The following is a 16,353-nucleotide window of genomic DNA, read 5'->3' as shown; positions in this document are numbered from 1 at the left end:
TCCGAATAGCACAAATTCCCGCCAATCATCCACGAAGAAGAAGTAGGAACGGAAGTGTCATTCGGAAAACATGGCGGCGCCTGCTGGGGACACATTACCGGCTAACCAACAACAGTGACTGCTGTGTGACAGTCACAGACAATAATAATTATAATAATTTAATTATCATTATTATTATTATTGTGAGCCAAAGCGCACAGTTGGAGTCAATATGTGGACGTACAACAGGACAGCAGGAGTCTGTTTGAGAGTCCTTCACTGTTTACAGACAGGCTGCTGGACGTGGGGGGGAGTGAGGGGGGCTCACCTGTCTTCATCAGGACCCCCGTGGAGACTTCTCTTCTTCGGCTCTGACAATTTCGCTGTGGAATCTCTCAAACTCCTCACAGTCAGCAGGTAAACTAGAAGTCTACAGCACACACCTGAGATATCAGCAGGTAAACCAGAAGTCTACAGCACACACCTGAGATATCAGCAGGTAAACTAGAAGTCTACAGCACACACCTGAGATATCAGCAGGTAAACTAGAAGTCTACAGCACACACCTGAGATATCAGCAGGTAAACTAGAAGTCTACAGCACACACCTGAGATATCAGCAGGTAAACCAGAAGTCTACAGCACACACCTGAGATATCAGCAGGTAAACCAGAAGTCTACAGCACACACCTGAGATATCAGCAGGTAAACCAGAAGTCTACAGCACACACCTGAGATATCAGCAGGTAAACTAGAAGTCTACAGCACACACCTGAGATATCAGCAGGTAAACTAGAAGTCTACAGCACACACCTGAGCAGGGACTATTAGTGGATGAAGCACAATATAACATCACAGAAAGATAAACATATTTGTCAAAGGAATTTACATAATGGAAAAGATAACTTTCAAAATAAGACTGCAAAATTCCTTGACAGATGGTTTCCATGGCAACACGTGATGGAGGATGTTTAGATACAGATTGGCAAGGGGAAACTGGTGATATCTTAATTTATTAAAATATATACTGAATAGGGGATGTATGGAAACACTATTTTTGGTTGCAAAAACTGAAATTAAATCATGGTTATGTCATTGGTGATGTGTGTGTCACTTTTTTGTTTTGGTCTGTTTTGTTTTGGGTTTGTGTGTGTGGGTTTTATTTTTTTATGTGGGTTGCTTGTTTTTGTTGTTATATTTTTCAAAAAAATAAATGAATGCAAAAGAAAGGTAAACATATTTTTAAAGAAAAAGGACATAATTCTGACGTAAACATTGAACCCATACCATACATGTGTCACCTGATGTCCTTATCCCTTAGCCAGCATGCACATTGTATCACACCTGTCCTGTGATAATGAGTACAAGACCTCCACTTATTTATATTGCTGTCTCTGGTTTTCCCACAATAACAAGTAATTGTCAGATATTTTTTCAAAAACTTGAGAAATTATCTGTTATAACCAGCTGATACATCACGCACACTCTAATAGAAAATCCTCCTGCAGCAAATCATTGTAAGCTACAAGTTTAGAAAGAGGATATCATAAAAGAGAGTAGTGTTTCTTATTGTTTGATTTATTATTTCTAGTTTTAAATCCAATTGAAATAATCATTTGGTATTTTTTTGCACATGATCTTGCAGCTCATGAAATGACTCTAACATCGTCTTGGAGTAAGCAAAGGGAGTGCAGGATGGCTTAACCTCTGTGTTCTGTTTGCAGGAGCTCCAGTGATGGATTAGTGGAGTCCCTTGAAGTTGTTACTCTGTCTGGTAACGTACCAGTGAAGAGGTTCGCTCTAGAGAACCAGCTCCCAACCCACAGCTGGCCCCCTGACAATGTGGATGGACGCTTTGATATCGGGGTGGTGGTGTCGTTTGGCTGTTTACTCCCAGAGAGACTAATCAACAAGTTTCCATAGTGAGTATCTTTGTTTATTAATCTTGGGCTAAAACCTGCGATACTCGATATATATCAATATGTATTTTATTAACAGTGAAAACACATGGAAAATAAACTACCTGTTTGTGAATTTAAAAAGTAATATTATAAAATAAAAATGTTCCTTAAATACAATATAAGAGAGAGAGGAGGAGCGGGGTTAAGAGGGACAGACAGTCAGTCATCATCAGTGAGATGAGAAAAAGGTGACCTGGCACCTCTGTAACATTATTTTAATGCAACTCAAACTATATCCATATTAATGATATTGTCTTACTCTATATCTTGTTTGAAAATATATCCATATATCTTAAAAACTCAATATATTGCCCAGCCCTAAGTTCTGGTCACATGATCCAGAGCAGGTTACGTTGTCTTGAATGTGAGGACGCTGCCCTCAACACCTCGTGAAACTAGACCTGTTTAAAGTTGTCTTCAGATAATAAGGGAAGCTTATCCCTGCATTACTCACAAGGGGTTGACCTTAGAATTATTTCTCTTGTTTTGTGCAGTTTGCTGATTTAAACATCATTTTCTTTTTTATAAAGTCAGTAAATATTTCAATCAATCAATCTTTATTTGTATAGCGTCACTTCATACCAAGTGTTATCTCGAGACACTTTACAAAACAGCATATGGAATAATATGCAGGCAGGATTTCTATTCCTGGCGTTCCTGTTGTCCACACTTCACAGAGCCTTCACTGTCAGAAGCAGACATCACACCACACACACACACAGAAAATAACAAACCGCTTACAGATAGCTCTTCTGCAACAGTCTCACAACAAAGTTCTGCTTTCATTACCCCTTTTGTAGTGCACATTAAAATCGCAAAGGTGTCATGTTGTTGTCCTAGTGTGTGGTTTCACATTGAGTTCTGGTGTTTCAGAAGGGGACACAAGGGAAGAGAGGGAGCAGAAACTTCAGGGGAAGGTAGACTCGTGTGTAATGCAAATGTTAAAATCCCTGTTTCACATACAAAATAACTCCTGAAAACCTCCAGAAATCTTTGGGGTGGTAATATTCAGTAAATTTCACGGCCAGATAAATGAGGTGGTTAGCAAGAGGGTGTGATGACATGTATGTCCTGGACCCGTTTGGGAATCCATTTACTGTATTGTGCGACTGTGCGGTTACTGTGCATGTTGTGAAACTGCTTCATCATGATATCCGTTCGACCAGGACTCCTGTACGGTGTTTTTATAGATATGGGGAAAATGTTGATCTACAAGCTGAATCGGTATAAAAGCAGAAATTGTCATCATAGTCATCGACTGTATTGCGTCGAGACAAAATGAACCGCCCAAAGCAAACATTTTGGAACAACAAATAAATGAATAGAATAGAATAGATGTTTATTGCCATTTGCACAGGTACAGGACAGTACAGGTACATTTGAATTCTTGTGTATTTCTCCCTGAGTCAGCTTCTACAAAAAAGTTAAAATTATATATAAAATAGAATAGCATTATAAAAGTACAAATAAAATAAATTAAAATAAACTGTACAGAAGCTATACACTGTATTAAAGCAAAGATATAATACACAAAATAACAAAGGGGAACACTATACAATGAAATGAAAATATAAATATGTTTTCTTGTCTCTACTTTCTACATCTCTTATTGCGCCTGAGGTTATTGCACACATATTTTTCACATTATATAATTGCACTGTTTTTAGTTTTTAAGGTTAATATTGCACACTTGTATTGCACTGTGAGGTGGTCAACTGTCCATTTAGTCTGTGAGGTGTGGGGTGAAGTACTTCCTTCCCATCTTAATGTCCTGTGCTACAAGTCTCACAGCAGATGAGTGCTAATGATGTGTAAAGCCAATGAGATAGCTGCAAAACACAGGAGAGTGCTTTAATCATTCAGCAGAACATTGTGGTGAATAGCACGCTAGTCTTTTTTTTTCAGGCTTTTTATTTCATCAATTTGTCAGAGGTGTTGGCAGAGTGTCTCCGGGATCAGACAGTAACACAGTGTGTTATTGATGCCCTGTTCTCATCAAGCATTAACTTAAGGATGTTGAACAATGGAAGATGTTACACAAGTCAAGATAGTGTCTCGCCTCTTATTTCACATTCCCTGTTCAACCTAACAAAAGCCCAAGACAGAGGCATTTACACCTTTACATACAAAGTGAAGCGTTCATGAAAAGATTTATGAGATTTATATGACTACAATTTGATGATGAAACACATGCAGGCTATGCACCAACCATGCTGTTTTTAAAGAGAGCGCCTCCAATATATCCAGTGTTTGTTTTTACATATATCTACATGTATCCCTGGCCAGACTGTGAATTGACTCTAAGGTTAATACTAACCTCACTAAACTGTGTGTCTGTGCTCGCTCTCTTTCAGTGGGATTTTAAATGTTCACCCTAGCCTTCTGCCCAGGTGGCGAGGACCAGCACCCATCTTCCACACCATCCTGCATGGTGATACTGTGACAGGAGTCACAATCATGCAGATCCGTCCTAAAAGGTATGCAGAGACAGGGGCATCGAAGTGTTCTTCCTGTTTTTATTTTCTTACTTAAATATAAAAAAAGTAAAAAAATAAAAATAAAAATGTCCTCCAATCCAGGTTTGATGTGGGCCCCATTCTCAACCAGGAGGGCCATCAGGTCCCTGAGGACTGCACTGCTGATGAGCTTGGATCTGCCCTTGCCACGAAGGGAGCACATCTGGTGAGTGTTTTTTTTTTGACACATGCCTGTTGTCATTATCCTATTGTCTCTCTCACAGGACGGGGACTCAGTGACTCTCTTTTTGTGCTCTCACTCTTAAAGCTTCCAGCCGGTGCGATCTCAGTGCACGTAATGAAACCGCACTATTATGTTTTCTGTTCAGCAGTATATTCTTTTCTGCTCTTTTTGTTCATATTGTCAATGTGTCGAAAATCTTTGATATAAAGTATAAATTTTAACATCAGACTCTTGTGTTGTTCTTTTAACATCACATCCTGCCCCTCCCGTCTAACAGTGATCGACTCAAGCTTTGAGGGACATGTGTGAACAAGCAAATCAGAAAGATTTGAGGGCCAGTCTGCCTAAAATTGTCAATAAATTCTCAGTAATGCATGTCTGAAAAGAACTTTTGTGTTTGTTCTCTGGACTGCAGCTGATTGATACCTTGATGACACTGCCTGAGCGGATGGTGAATAAGAAGGATCAAGGACAGACAGGTGCAACCTTTGGTATGTTGCTCCAGATAACATAGTCATGCTAAATATAAAAACAAGAGGAACTCTTAAAACTGACATTTTAACTTCATCCAACAGCCCCAAAAATCAACACATCCATGAGCTGGATGGTGTGGGAGGAGCAGACTTGTGACCAAATCAGTCGTCTGTATCGTGCCATCGGATCTCTGGTAATGGAGGCTGATCTGAAATAAAAGAAGTTTGTGCTGATTATCAGTGAAATTATGATTTTTTTTTTCTATCATCAGACACATTTGAGGACCATATGGATGGGCAGGACTGTTAAACTTCTGAATTTTGTAGGAAAATGTCACATTTCATTGTCGGGTAAGTTTGTAGATTAATTCCACCTTAAACAGAGTATCCACGTGTTTGTAAATGTGATTCTGGTTTCACTGCTATATGGTGTCCACATAATGGAAACAATCTTTCTTAGTCATGTACTTTGATGGCGCTAACCTTATTGTGTTGGCATAGCAACAGTGAGCAGCAAAGTAAAAACGATGAGGATTTGATTCAGAAAAGGATTGCATGGATTTTGCACCAACAAGTCAAAAAGGCATCGTCTAAATCACAAAACACAAGCCAAGGGTTACACGCTGGTGCTGTTTGCGTTTATTAAAACGAGCCATTATGCTGTCATTTGGGGGAAGTCTGCCCCTTTATGAAAAATGTGCCTCTTTGTAAAGTGTCTGATTCACAAACAGCAGCATTAACAGGTGGAGCGGAGCATCAGGAAAACTAGAAGACTTTAAAATAAAACAACTTTAAATAAAGTCTAGAACATAAATTGGAGCTGTTACGCATGACAAGGATGAGAGTGTTATTTTCTTTGAGTGAGGAAGCTTTGTTTTAAACTCATCTTACATTTTTCAAGTCTGGCTTCAGTCTAACTGAGAATATAAACAATATTTACAAATATGAATATACACTGATGGATTAACTGCATAGATATTGCATGGTTCATGTATAGATTGTTCAGGAGCAGAGTCAGAGTCCAGAGGATTGGAGCTCTGATTTGCATATGGGGTATTTGTCTATTTGCTGGGGCACTATTTCACTGTTGAGCTGTCGTAAATAACTGGCATGTTGTTTGCAGATGAAAGGAGGAAACCCCTCCCTGGTTCAGTGAGCTATCAGAGGGAGTCCAACACTTTGGCTGTCTGTTGTAAGGTTAGTCTAAGATAACACATATAACACTGTAAAATCTTTCAAACCTTAACAGTCAAAACTCAACAACAAATAAATCAATTTAAAACATTTATTATGACCAAAAAAATCTGTTTGTGTGTTTGTATCTTGCATTAATTTTCCCTTCAAAATGATTCAATTCTTTTGATGCTGAAACATTCACATTGATGTTCTCTTTTCCAGGATGGCTGGGTGGGGTTTCAGGAAGTGCTTCTTAAAAAGCGTCTGACAGCAGCTGACTTCTATAACGGCTACCTGCATCAGACAGACAGGGGACTTTTTGTTAGTAAAACAACATCATCTGAAGCTCGCCAGATGAGCGAAAACTCCAGTTTGTGACCTGACAACACGTCAGCTCTCACTCTTATTTATATTCCACGTGTCTGTTTTAAGACATGCGCAGTTCATGCATTTAGAGAATGTATTTGTACTGTATATTTATATTCAAATAAAGTCTCTTTGATGGATAGATGCCAGAAATAAAGAGAGTGATGAACATTTTTTTTTAGCAAAAGGAACATTACTGTGGCTCATGATGTTAGAAATAAATTCTCAGATGACATTTAGAGTTTAAGATATTTTTGACATAACTGCGAACTGTAGAGCACATAAACTTTAAACTCAATAGAGAATACATAAAGAGGGTATTTAGGTATTTTGCTCTCGCTTATTTGTTACTCATTTATGTCAATTCAAGACGATTCAATCAACTTTCTAAATTTGGTTCTGGCTGCTATACCTACAGCTTTACACAATAACCTGCAGCACAAACTGAATGCATATAGATTCAGACAAAAAATAAATAATAAAACCTCTAATTATTACTCACAGAGAGTCATCAGGAATACAGTAAGTGAAAGGTAGTCCTTCAAAGCTTAGGAAATCCACTCTGACGACTTACGAGCACTAAAACATCCCAGGATTTCAGATGTTATTTTGTTAATCCTGGGATTTTGTAGCTCATTATTTAATCCTTTTCTGGTTCATCATCTAATAATGTGAACTCTAATCAGGTTGGAAATTATTTTGCCCCTTTCATACATGAAGCACACAGTGGAAGACCGTCAGAAATGTCTACTGTTTTACATAGGTAGCCATCAAGCGTATGCATTAAACAGGGATTTGAACCATAGACTATAAGATAGATAGATCCTTTAATAATCCTTTACAGGAAATTACAGTGCCACAACAGCTTCAAGACAGACATAACACCACAAATTTAATCAGATAGCTTCCATACTTAATAAGTTAAAATACAATAAAAAATACTTAAAAAGTGCAAAGTTATTTTTGTGCATTATAAAACCTTATAGCAGCTGGTATACAAGACTTCCTGTATCTCTCAGTTTTGCACATTGGTGCAATCAGTCTCTGACTGAAGGTGCTGCTCTTGATCACCTTCAGGGTGTGGAGTGGGTGAGTGGGGTTGGTCATTATTGAACCCAGTTTGTTCAGAGTTCTGGCCTCTCCCACCTGCTGGACCGTTAGTTGCTCAACCCCGACCACTGAGCCAGCCTTCCTGATCAGCTTGTCCAGTCTGTTTTTGTCCGCTGTGCGGGCGCCTTCTCCCCAACAGGCCACAGCAAAAAACAGAGCACTGGCCACCACTGAATGGTAGACACTGCACAGCAGGGGTTGGCAGATGTTGAATGACCTTAGACTCCTTAAGAAATACAGTCGACTTTGTCCAATCATGAAGCCTCCTAGCAAACAGCTACAATGAGCCCAATTGCAATCCTATCAGTCATGCTCATTGCTCAGTGACAATGGAGCTCAGTTTTAGTTTGGAGTACTAAGAGGTCTTTCTATGATGATGTCGTACTTGGTGCTATGCAAATTCATATTTTATTGATTCATTTGAATGTTCAGGATTATTAATATGTAACTAAATAAACTTGAAAAGGCAACAATCTTAACTGAAAGTTCACACAGATGTGGGATATGACCAGTTAATAGTTTAAAAAAAAACAGAGCAGTGAAGGTGACGTACGGACGACACACACACACACACACACATTGATGTGCACTCTTTAGCTGACAGCATCAGTGTGTTAACAGAGACTGCAGTCTGCAGTGTTGTTCACACACTTCAATGGTTCTGAGTTATATTAGATCATATGATCGATTGACGTTATGCCAATCATCTTTAATTTTTTTTGGATTGTGTTTAAAACCTCTCTGAAACACCTCAATGTGTGAGCAGCGACAGAAAAGCTCCGACCTGCTGTGAGTTCACTCTGCAGGAAGTAGACTATTATAAGCAACTTACAGACTACTATAGCAAACAGACAAAAAAATCATTCACACATATCGATGCATCTAAAGCCTATAAACTGGTTAAACAAAAGTTTAGATGTTTTAGATGAGGAGGTTCTGATTTGAGGAGGTGCTGCAGTCGGTAAACACTCTTACTTCCCACGTCAGTGAACATGCCCCTAATTATGCATAACCCTTTTCCTCACAAGATCAAAATGTATTAGTTGTAGAAAATAAATTAGGAATAGAATGCTCACTTTTTTTTCAATTCCTATTTAATCATATTTGAGGTTGAAAATATCAAAATTAAAATTGATTACCATTTCACTGAAATGTTTAGGCTGATAAATAGGCTAGGTGAATAAAAGACACCATAATTGTAATGGTAAAGTCATACGCCGCAGACGAAGCAGTGGGAGCAATTCGGTGGTTAAGTGTCTTGCCCAAGGACACATCGGACATGTTGCTGCAGGAGCTGGGGATCGAACCCCCAACAATGTGGGTGACCAAGAACTGAAAAGCAAAATATCAATTAACACAGACTCAGATCCAAAACTGAATACCTTATCAATTATAATTTTATGATGGCTGTAGGTTAAGAGTTGTTGATATAAGAGCTGTCATCACATAAACAGACATTGCTTCCTATGAATGAATAAGAGATGAAAGACTTTCATTATAACCAAAAAAAGTTACCGGAGTAGGTGGAAGTAAAACGTTGTTCTTCTATTAATTCATATATTATTCCAACAATTTCTAAAATGTATTTACAACTAATATAAGCTACAAACAAGCCATCCCCAGTTTATTTGCCAACCAAAATAAATAAACAACAATCCCGTGACGCTTTGGGAAAAAAGTATTTATCTCTGGGAACATTCCCTCTATAGAGGATGAGATCTGACAGAAGTATAAATAAATAAATGTATAAAGAAATACTGGAATAAAGAAATGAAAGAATGAATAAATAAATAATTAAATGCATAAATAAATAAATAAAAACTGGTAAATAAATGGGACATAAATAATTGAATGTCTTAAATGTCTTTCTACATTTATTTATTTCCACATTTATTCATTTCTACATTTATTTATTTCCATATTTATTTATTTCTACATTTATTTATTTCCACATTTACTAATTTCTACATTTATTTAATTCTACATTTCTGTGTGTGTGTTTATTTATTTATTTATACTTCTGTCAGATCTCGTCCTCCATATCCCTCTGTCTTTAATAATTGGATGGACAAAAAAAAAAGAGCAATTAAAGAAAAACGTGGATGCACTTTAAGGACTGTCATCCAGAGGCTCCTCTTCTGTGGACTGTACCACATCACAGTGTAACTGAGGGGACTATCACTTTCACTTTGAATACATTCCCAAAGAGCACTTCATACCAAAAGATTGCTTTTGGAAGACGTGCCGTAGTTAAAATATAAAACTCCTCTTACAGCTTTAAAATTACATTTTGAAGAAAATCCCACACATCATGTTGGCTTTCATCAGACCCCCCCCCCCCCCCCCCTGCAGCTGTCGAGTGGTAACGCTTCAGCTGGAAAGACTGCCATTTTACTCTGTAATTGCTAACATTAGCTAACTGTGTGAAGTGACAGACCATTATATTATGTAGTGCTCAGTTAGTTTCTACCAGTACAGTATTGAATTAGGTCACAGGGCAAGTAAACATCCAACCCGACTTTCTGTTGCAAGCACAAGTGGAATAAAGAGTACCGTGAAGAAGAAGGGTAAGTTTGTTGAAGTTATCCAAAAGCTATTGCAGCTAGCTTCTGTTACCATAACATACCCCAGCAGCTGTAGTGTTCATGGACTTGTCAGCCTGCTACTTGTTAGACATTACGACAGATGACAGTTCACGTCATGACAGTGAGTTTGGTTGCATATCTTGCTGAAGATGTATCTTATCTTTTACATGTCGTAAACCTGCAGCAGTAGGGGGTTTGCTATGATTTTGAAAGGTTTAATACTTTACGCAATAATTAACGTTATCCCAAAACAGGTTGTGCACTGTTTATTTATTTATTTTTAACTTAATTGCCACCATCGCATACATCAACTTCATATTTTTCTATGTCTATACTACTTACCACCACTGATCATATAACAAAGAGGAAAAGTCGTACAGTAATATTTATTTATTTAAATGTTTTAAAGCTTACAGAATTCTACATAAATACAGAAAATACATTTTCCCTAATCTACGGAAGCCCTAAGCAGACATACATCCATACATTTTATTTTGCTCCAATTTCCCATGATAAGGAAGACATTTTGGTTGTTAATCTTGATATCTCATAATTCTGGTTTTCCCGTGATACATTAATTTCTACAGGTCTCGAAAAACATTCATGGTAAAACAAGCATTGTTATCTTGAAATAACTGAGATCTGGAGACAACTAGGGCTGCAACTAACGATTATTTCAATAATAATTGGTTAATTATTTTTCCGATTAATCGATGAATCGGATAAAAAAACAAAAAAACATTTTGAATTTCCACATGTTTATTTAAAAAACAGAACATTAGTTCAATGACAGTGCAAAAACAACAGGTTACTGCTTGAACGTCTCCATGAGCTTTGTGAAATGGGTCCATGAGGGAAGAGTGTAGCCAGGGTTCAAGGTGGGGATCATTGTAGTGAAGTTACATCTTCATTTTCAACCATCGTCAGAGGCCTCATTTCAGCGACGAGCATGTTGAGGATCTGTCAAGACGGATGCTTGCTGTGGTGTACGTGATGTTTTCTGCAATGACAAAGATAGTATTAGTATGTAAAACAGCACAATTTACATCTAATCAATATGCCTTGTTGTTTTAGTTATGAATTAAAGGCAAGTAAGTAGCCCAAAGAGCACTTACAGAGACAACACACGTTTTTATAATATATATTTATTTACACTCATATAGGTACCCTAAAAACTACTTATTTACACAAAGTTAATTAAGTATCTAAATGCACTTGCATACAGTGCAGTGTATTAACTCTCACCTTATTACAGAAAATTAGCACTGGAAGCTTAATCATTAAATTATTAAATCATTGTAGTAAGTAAACTCGTTTTTAATTATTAATTTATTAACAGCTTAAGCTGACCAAGTGCTTTAAAAAAACACTGAGCTAAAATAAAATGTAAAACACACCTACACAAATATATTCCAACGTCAACAGAAAATATTATGTGAAAAAAGCAAAGAATACATCTGACAACGTATTGAAAGTGGGCCTAAAAGGCAAAATAATAAAGTTTTCTTTAGTCTAAGCTTGTTTGGCGTTGGCAAAGTAGAAAGTTGCTCTACCGCAGTCATTAACCAGCTAACGCTAACGTTACTTTAATGAACTTTTCATGCTTGTCAAGCTGGATAAAAGTAAACACAAGCACCAGCCGAGCAACCGGAGAGACTAATGTTTCATTTTCTTACTTGAAAACGGAACAAACATGGGATTTTGTAGTGACTTACCCTGCTGTTGAGCTCCCTTCCTAGTCAGCAATGACTCCGACATGTTTACTTTTCAGGTGCTGCATCATCACTGTGGTGCTCCCGTGCCACGCCATATCGCTATTGCAAAGCTTCAACTAACTCGTGTTTTTATGCATTGTGAAGTGCTCCCACACTTTAGAAGATTTCGGTTGAACCGTTCTCTCCGCTCTGTTATGTTTAATATCTGAAATACCAGCTCCGCTCTCTCACGCTCTAGCTCCGCCACGCTGTGCCGTCGGCATGTAAACAGTTTGGCGTGTACGTCACCACAGTCTGCGACATAGGGAGTGACGCATTGTCGCAGACGCAACGAATCGATAATAAAATTTGTTGCCAACACTTTTATTAATCGATTTTTATCGCTTTTATCGATTTGTTGTTGCAGCACTAGAGACGACAGTCAATATTTACTCTCATGGGAAAACAGAGCAAACTTAAATGTATGGGTGCATGTCCACTCAGGGCTTCCGTACATAGCAAGCCAGTGTCATATGAGGGCAAGAAGAAGATTAGGCATGTCTGAGTTCTCCACAAAAAAATAATCAACCAATCAATCAATCTTCATTTGTATAGCTCCAATTCATAACAAATGTTATCTCATGACACTTCACAAAAAAACTATATTTAAAAAAAGCCAAGACCCAACATTAATCTATCACGAGTGCAGCACTAAGCAGGGTTGTCATGCTACCTGAATTTTAGACTTCAAAAGGATCTTAATACCTGTTTTGATACCACAGCAACAAAATAGAACTCATAAGCTTCCAAAATGCGGTTATTTCTTGTTTCCAATGATCAAAACATGCAAATTAGCTCTTGCTTACTGTCTGAATTGCACAAAAACATTGGCATGGTTTGATACTCAAATGGACAATTCCTCTTTTACGCACATTTCTAATAAAGGGTTGTTGTTTTTTAAAAAGGTTCAGTACTTTTCAATACACTAGATCTTTAAAATGACAGATTATCCATCCATTCTTCCATTATCTCTACCACTTTTCCCGTTAGGGGTCAACTGCCAGTCCGCCCCGTCAGCTGCTGCAGCCGAGACAGGAGGCAGCAGCCGCCTCGCCGCTATATTGCGGCTCGTAGAGATAGCCACAGACATCCGATTCAAGCACAAGACCTTCAAAATCCCCTTCCCTTTTCGCCATTGTCAGTTCTTATCAGCTTTCTCCATAGAGCCTGTTAGCATAGCTTCCAAGCAATATGGTGGACGTTAAGTTTCGATTCTGGGAGTGAGGTCCCACCCACTGATCTGTGATTGGTCTGTAGCTTCAGTGGTCGAAAATATGAGGAACTAGCGTTGTAGTTTCACCCCGCTAACCACAGCAGCCGGCGATGACCCAAAATGAAGATTATTGCGTCACTGGAAGCTCCTTTTCAGACTTAAAAATACAAAGATTTTCCATCTCAGGGAAAATGAGGGCGGGATGCACGACCATTCAAGCAGGCGTTATCATGGCAGTTGCAGAGCAAGATTTTGAAATTGAGGACGCAACACCGTCTTTTTTATTTATTATTATTTTATATATATATATATATATAGATATAGATATTTGTCTTCTTGCAAATATTGCTACACAAATAGCACAACTAAATTAAAGGAATCTTTTTCAGTCATCTCATAATTTGTCTTCAGTTTCATCTTGTAAAATGAATCGTGAGAGAATCGTAGCGTGAACCCAGTCTACTGAATCGTATTGTATCATGAGTTTAGTGAATCATTACATCCCTGTTTGCTACGCCCCCTGAAACACAACAAGTGCAATCAATCTCCATGTCATCAAATCATTTATCAGATGTCTGCTTTTTGGACTGCCTTAATTTTGGAATTTAATTGTTAAAGACCAAATGAGTGTATTGGATTTTAGGATTGTAATACTCTAATATTTGTAAAAGTCTGTAGTGGCTAAATATGACTTAAAGTCACTGTATTTATTGTTGTTGTTTCTTGTGTGTCTGATCCTGCATGTTTCTGCTAGTTTAAAGCCGTGGATGGAAAGCCTGGAACCTGAAACCCTGTATGTGCCACTGGAGCAGACTGGACAGCCCACACTCCCCGTCCCCAACTTAGAAGGCTCTAACTTGGAACTAGGGGGGTAAGAAGCCTTATCCGTGCATCTTATGATGTCCTTATTTCAGAATTCTTTCAGAAACAGCTGTAAAGTTACCCTGCATACACTGTCCCATGTGTGCATGTGATTGACATTATGAACCCAGAAACAGATTCAGCTAACAAAGTCCTTAAGGTGTGGGCGCTTGGCGTTATAATGTTTGTTCTTAAATTTTCTTAAAGTCATGCAGAAGATAAATTATAGAAATGATTCATTTAAAGTTAAACATAATGTTTTGGTCATTTGATGAGTGAAGGTAAAAGATAATGGAAAGTGGGTGTGCACATAAAGTTTGTAATGGGTAGTAAGATAAATGAGCAAACAGATGGTAATAAATACAAAGATGTAAAACCATCCCTTAAAATGAGTGACGTTTTGAGTAACTACCGATAGGTGGAGCCAGTGCAGTGGAGGTCAAATATGGCAGCAGCTATGCTCACTGTGTGCTTTAATGATTACCTTCTGCTTATCAAAAAGTATAACACCGTCTCACATCACAAGGGTCGACTGTCTATCAGCCGACTAGTCAGATGATAATTTGTATCTATTGTTAATTCTAATAATGTAGTTTGACTAACAATGATAACTTCACTTTGACACATCAGCATTTTGTGTGATAGAAACACTCCATCAATGGCATACTGCGAGAAGCTTCATAGGGCGCATTGTAGACTAATACATATTGATATTAAAAGGTTTAAATGGGGGTAAAACAGTGATACAGAACCTGTCACTTGGAGAGAGCAAGAATGATCCATTTTAAATTAACAGTGTTTCACAATAACATAAACATGAAATACATTTCCATATTGTGGTGGATTTTGTGATTGGCTGTTATGTAAGGTTTGTAAATGAGGTTAAAAAGGGCACCGATGGATTAGTAGTTAGTTCGTGCACCCCATGTACAGAGGGTCTTCAAAGTGGACGGCCTGGGTTCGAATGTGACATGTGGCTCCTTTGCAGCATGTCATTCCCCACCCTCTCTCTCCCTGATTTCTGACTCGACTGTCCTATATCTGTAATAAGGGCATAAAAAGTCCATTCAGTTAAAGCAGTATTCCCTCGTGAGTTCTGTGTTTTATGTTTACGACATAAAACAACGATAATTTTTATAACGACTGTGTTTAAAGTGTGTGAGATGAATCTTCAAAGTGAGCCGATGAGGAAGTAGCAGGAGGTAGCTTTTTTCATTTTCTTTTTTAAATTCATGAGTAATTTTGTTTTTTCCTTTTACATAGTTGAATTTCCACCACAAATTGTAGCATACATAAAAGGGCTGTCAAACTATCACCGTACATTTTTTTTGATTGCGATTAATCACGGAATTTCAACTTCAATTCACGTTTTGAATTCCATTATTTAGCATTTAAAAACTGTTTTTCTTAGGCTTTAATTTGTTTACTTTGTAGCGTTCCCATGTTCTACATACAGAGTGTGAGCTGCTGCTCAGGTAAGGGGTTCAGAGTTCCCCGTTGTAGACTGAACAGGTTTTAAAATTAATTTATCCCTGTGTCTATAAAACTTTTAAATAGGCACTGGACTATAATTTGTCTTTGCCTTTTTGCACGGGTATTTTAAGAATATGATGTTATATCTTTAAGATATTTGTGGACATTATTTAATAATGTTCTTTGTTTTATGTTTAATGTGAATGATGTCGTCTTTTTATGGATGCAGCACGGGTGAATAGCCCAAGACAAATTTCTCATTTTGTGGGACAAATAAAGTGAATCTTGAATCTTGAACTGTCTTAAGACTGATGGTTCTTTACTTCCTGTTTGAATACAAACCTGTATTTATTTTGAAATAAAATAAAGAACTTCAAGCACAACAGGGTCGTTCTTCGCCATTACTGTGACTAGGAAGACAATAAAGGCTTATTAACTAGTTAATGCTGACCGCCCAATCTGTCGTCAGATTCCTCTGTAGCCCAGCTCTAATCAGACTTTTACTTTTCTAGACTTCTTTCTACTCAAAGTGCTTCTACACTGCAGGTCAAACCTACACATTCACACAAATTCTTACATTGATGACAGAGGCTGCTATATAATGTTATCTATCTATCTATCTATAGATATATCTCTATCTAGATAGATTGATATAAGTATATATCTGTATATATATGTGCGTGTATGTGTATATATATATATA

At 37.7% G+C, this 16,353-nt stretch overlaps 2 protein-coding genes across 10 annotated transcripts in view; both read left to right on the top strand.

Annotated features, from left to right (window-relative positions):
- Nucleotides 1-50: 50 nt before the first annotated feature.
- On the top strand, nt 51-6,811 carry mtfmt (mitochondrial methionyl-tRNA formyltransferase). Its single transcript, XM_061043302.1, has 9 exons — nt 51-396; nt 1,703-1,900; nt 4,294-4,416; nt 4,519-4,621; nt 5,055-5,130; nt 5,215-5,306; nt 5,385-5,463; nt 6,236-6,309; nt 6,511-6,811. Exons 1-9 carry the CDS (start codon nt 212-214, stop codon nt 6,664-6,666), a joined length of 1,086 nt encoding a protein of 361 aa, XP_060899285.1. The 5' UTR covers nt 51-211; the 3' UTR covers nt 6,667-6,811.
- A 3,341-nt stretch (nt 6,812-10,152) lies between these two features.
- celf1 (cugbp, Elav-like family member 1) overlaps nt 10,153-16,353 on the top strand; it is a 34,303-nt gene continuing 28,102 nt past the window's right edge. For 5 of the 9 annotated variants that reach the window (XM_061043227.1, XM_061043218.1, XM_061043263.1 and 2 more), the window contains exons 1-2: nt 10,154-10,331; nt 14,071-14,187. In XM_061043227.1, coding sequence (XP_060899210.1) covers nt 14,084-14,187 — 104 coding nt within the window. In that variant the 5' untranslated portion in view covers nt 10,154-10,331; nt 14,071-14,083. Of the gene's footprint in view, nt 10,332-14,070; nt 14,188-16,353 lie in introns of all 9 variants that reach the window. The other 4 variants (XM_061043200.1, XM_061043236.1, XM_061043193.1 and 1 more) reach the window with 1 other exon arrangement.

Source organism: Labrus mixtus, chromosome 1 (assembly GCF_963584025.1).
Source record: "Labrus mixtus chromosome 1, fLabMix1.1, whole genome shotgun sequence".
Lineage (NCBI taxonomy): Eukaryota > Metazoa > Chordata > Actinopteri > Labriformes > Labridae > Labrus > Labrus mixtus.
This window is presented reverse-complemented; position numbering and strand designations above follow the sequence as displayed.